We start from the raw sequence: 4793 nt of genomic DNA on the forward strand, positions 1-4793 counted from the left end.
AATATTGCCTGGGATAAAAAAGAAACACTAAAAATATAGAAAACATGGTAAAAACCACGGCACATACAAAAACAAAAGTGGAAGGACAGTTTCCTAGTGTACAGAGTATCATCTGCAGTGTATAAATGTAAGCTTTTTTTATAGCCGCCACCGGTAGTCCATATACTATTAGGCGACACATCAAGAAGATTGTTGGGAGAGTAGTACAGAATACAGAAAAATACGCTCTAATTTCTGAAGCTTCAAAGATTCTTTAGCGTGCCAGGTGTAAAGCATCACATACAAGTATTAGTAATTTTAGTTGGACAAGCGCTGGTTCTCGGATGAACGACCCCTAATGTCGTAGTCAGACAGTACTACCACTGGATCACTTCGTCCGTTCTGTGATATCATTTGTAGGTTGGCATTCATAAGGGTGAAAACAGTTCCCTTTGGTGCACCACACTAAATGTAAGTTGGCACAAATAAACATCAAATGCAAAAAGGTGAAAACAGATCCCTTTGGTGTACCACACTAAATGCTAAATGTAAGTTGGCACATATAAACACCAAGTGAAAAAGGTGAAAACAAATCCCTTTGGTGTACCACACTAAATGCTAAATGTAAGTTGGCACATATAAACACCAAGTGAAAAAGGTGAAAACAGATCCCTTTGGTGCACCACACTATCTGTAAGTTGACACATATAAACATCAAATGAAAAGAAATAGATGCCTAGGGTCACGTGCTGTACAGGAAAGGCGTACATGTATGTATTATAAATGATACATCGTTGACTATAGGTTACAATCAACGTCACTTCCAATTACTTATTAATAAAATAAATACATGAGAAAGGAATAAATCAATATACAAGTTTAAAGTATTGAACAGCTGTGTCCAAAAACATACATTATCTAAATTAATTGCCTATCATTAAACAAGAACAAGAACAAGAACTCCCGCAATGCTTTTAATACGTAAAATGAAAATAGAAAGTTACAATAAGTAGAATATATTTACACAGATCAATTGGAAGTATTTAAAACTTAATAGTTACAATATTATATTGACATACTTGTTATGTATAAATAAGCATTCATTAGACATTAGTATTACTGAGACGCCCAAATAGAATATTATGCAGTTTACAAGACAACGCTGACTACCAGTAGTTCAAGTTTCGTTGTATTTCTTGGGTTTGGAGCTATACTGACATAAGCTAGGTCATCAGTAAATTTTCAGAAAACACCCCTTCAAATAATAAAATTATTGGTATTGTCCAAATTGAATGGTGGATCAGTCCATTTTAGAAATTTAGCAGGCTAAACGTTAATGGTCTTTCATTGCCATCATGGGCTTTCAATTACATTTCGAAGGGGAGAGGTAATTAAATATTTATTATGGACAAGTTTTTTAATAACAATGTTCATCTCTATATTTCAGCGCATAAGCGTTTTAGCTTTAATAACATATTCAGTGAGTGGTGTACAAAGAAATCATTTTCTAACTTTATCATTGGTCTAGAAACTTTATAAATGATAACAATGAAAACCAGAAATCAAATTAAAAGAACTTCTAACTTATGTATAATCTTCTCCGATTCATTATCCCTAAGCAACTTCCAGTTCCGTTTAAATGTTGTCTTGGTGTCCTCTTACACAGTAACTGTTCTATTTATAATGAATAGCGATATCTGTTCCAAAATAAACGTTGTGTATATTTGCGCAAATCATTGATGGTATTTTAAACGAAGATATTACAAACTCTTTGAAATTAGGGACAAAAAGGTCGATACATATCTCAGCCATCATTATTGAAAAGGAATTGAGTAAACGGACAATTAAGACATCATACATTGACTGCCTCGTAAAGAAATTGGTACAATATATAATTTACTTTGTAATTAGTGATATAAAAATGTGTTCCTTGTTTTTGTAGTGTATGGAATTTCGGATAATATAGGATATAAAGGGCTGGTTATTTGTTTGAAGCACCCCCACCCCCAATTAATAGACTTGTCGAACTGTACAGATTTCAACACGTAAACACTTCTTTGGTATTAGATATAGCTATGGACATTACAGTTTGCCTATATTTAATGACCTCTTATTAAACGTAACTTTACAAAATGTGAAATGTTGGGTCTTTGACTTAATCATCATTTTCAACATGCAAATATTCTTTTTAGAGCATACATGCTCTATTTGTATGAGCGTGTAGGTTTCATGGAGAATGCAAAATATAAACGCGACCTAAGATAATTGTATTTGTAAGAGTTATCGCTTTCTGTATTTCTCCTTTGCTAACTCTTTGTCTCACACAAAATATATATGAAACATAAACATGTACTCATATTATGGACTCATAAAACTATAATTCAAAATCAAATGGAAGTGCAATTATTACTCTCAAAGGAAATAAAGTAACTTATATTGGTAAACACTCCTGAAATCCTCTATAGAGCATTGGGTAGCGCATGAAATATCGACTGTAGTGTTATTGGTAGAACTATTTAATTGACCAATTTTACAGTTTAGGTAAACCATCATGTAAAAGACATGGTAATAATCATTGAAGTTTGCACATAGCAGATTACATTTACAAGTCTCAGTTTCAGATTTGTTGACCAGTATAAGTTACAAATATAAATAAAAAGATGGCCAAGATATTAAATGACAATACATATTTTTATAGCATATAACAAGCAAAATTGATAGTAGCAAATATTGTGAAATGTTTTACAAGCAGTAACATCTGTTAGCTTTTACTTTACTTAGCTTCATTGTAAATTTTTATCTGTAGATATATTCTAATAATTTTGTTATTGCCTGATGAATAAACCAGACAACTGTTAGCTTATAATTTTGTTCAGTGATGTCCGATGCACATATTAAATGATATGAAAGTATGAAAATTCATGTAGATGTTTTGATAAAATTGCAAGGCTTATACAAGTTTATCTTGCTGATTTGCAAAAGCAAGAATCACGGCCGTGGCGGAGAAACCTAAAAAAGTGCACAAAACTTTCTTAATATCCTTGTTTCCATCTAACTGTTTATATAAAATATTCAAAAATGTGATGTAAAAAATAGTTCCGGTTGAAAGGCTATGTAAAATGGCATTTGGCACGTCAACATCTGTATATAACTGCACGCCAGAAGATATCGTCATTCCAGTTATCATCCCAACAACACAAATGATAGAAAAGGCGCTAACTGAAAATACAATAGTCGATAATTTTTCGAAATTCCTGGCATACTGTAAACTTCTACCAAAAGAATGTATTCCTTGGTGTATACTGATAGCTACGCACATTACCCACACATCGCCCTCATGAACTTGCAAACCAAGCGCCATTCCTTCGAATACACCATAGAATGAAAGAGCAGTTAATAAAAACACCGAGTGAATCTGTCCCTTCCCTTCTTCACATTTACTTTTTCCTGTCACTACTGTTTCAATTTCCAACTCTTGTAATGGAGCACGTTCTATCTTATTATCGAACCTACTGTCACGTTGTGTATTAGAATGCGTTAAACCTGTACTATTTTGATTGTTTGGATTTATATTATTCATGCTTTCCTCAGTTGCATGTGTCTGTTCGTTTGTCTGTATGTTCTCTTCATTGTTACCTTGCTGTGGAATTGACGACCTTAAATTTTTACATTCAAGCAGTTCACAACCATTTAAATCAGGATCTTCAGTGGTTGGGAGATAATCTTCATCAAAGCTATAACTATCATGATCAAAATACGCGGAACAAGTTCCTTCGTGTAAACGATAATACAGATACCGAATAACATGTTCAGAGAACACAACCGTGAAAAATCCAGCCATGATCAGCAGTTCTGCTACGGGATATTGTGAAATTGGTCGTAGCTGGTCCAACACAATATCTACTTTCTTCCGCGTTTGGGGTATCAAATGAAGAAAACATGCTCCTAAGAAAACTCCTCCAGAGAAACATTTAACACCAGATACTATATCATCAAACATGCGTTTAGATTTACACATGGTCCTACTAAAGTGCTTCACAAGTCTGCATGGTAACATACCAACAATGACCGAAACGCTGGTTACAATCACGAGTGAAAGAATTTTTGCAACGACGACGTCCATCTTAAACCTCCCCTTCTTCGACATTTAAAGAGTGTGATCCTGATGCTATCTGAAATATTTCGCAGTAATGTCTTCATAAGCACTGTAATTCAATAAGTGTGTTTAATAGTATTATATGTAACCCTAATGATATCAATTACGTTTCTTTGATCACAAACTGTCATTATATCCACAACCATTAAAATCTTACCAGCGCACCTGTATTACATTATTGTAATATCATAAGTGTATATTAAAGTAATTTGATAACAGTTAATAGACTGATCCTGCGGGTAAGAAATCCAAGCATTGTTGTTTCCAGGAACACATGTGTCTAATTTATTACACTTAGTAATACATTTTTTTACCGGGAGAACACCACCTGCTGACTGCAATGTTGTATTGTCATATAAAGTAGAAAACATCTTCTTTATCACCTGATGGTCGAGTATAACTAAAAACATCTTTCTGAAATGAAAGGAAAGGATAAATAAACCTATTAATATACAATAATACTGTTTTTGACTCACGTAGACAATTTTTATTTATAGAACACACAATTCGCATTTAAGTCAAATTAAAATACCATTTATCACCAAAAGTTCAAACTTATACGGAAATGACAGCTAATAAACGTCTGGTAATAATTTTGGACTGACCGTGGTCCGCAGTAAATAATAACTGATATAGATGAGATTTGAGCCGTGTCATG

General features: G+C 33.4%; 1 protein-coding gene across 1 annotated transcript; it reads right to left on the reverse strand.

Moving 5' to 3' along the window:
* Nucleotides 1-2929: 2929 nt before the first annotated feature.
* On the reverse strand, nt 2930-4195 carry LOC123565362 (zinc transporter ZIP1-like). The gene has a single exon (XM_045359228.2). It carries the CDS (start codon nt 4124-4126, stop codon nt 2930-2932), a length of 1197 nt encoding a protein of 398 aa, XP_045215163.2. The 5' UTR covers nt 4127-4195.
* Between the last annotated feature and the right edge of the window lie 598 nt (nt 4196-4793).

The sequence above is a fragment of the Mercenaria mercenaria genome, chromosome 8 (genome assembly GCF_021730395.1).
Source record: "Mercenaria mercenaria strain notata chromosome 8, MADL_Memer_1, whole genome shotgun sequence".
Taxonomy (NCBI): domain Eukaryota; kingdom Metazoa; phylum Mollusca; class Bivalvia; order Venerida; family Veneridae; genus Mercenaria; species Mercenaria mercenaria.

What these genes read in the sequence shown, in the direction of transcription:
- LOC123565362 (XM_045359228.2), bottom strand. Translation starts at nt 4,126, where the DNA reads ATGTCGAAGAAGGGGAGGTTTAAGATGGACGTCGTCGTTGCAAAAATT.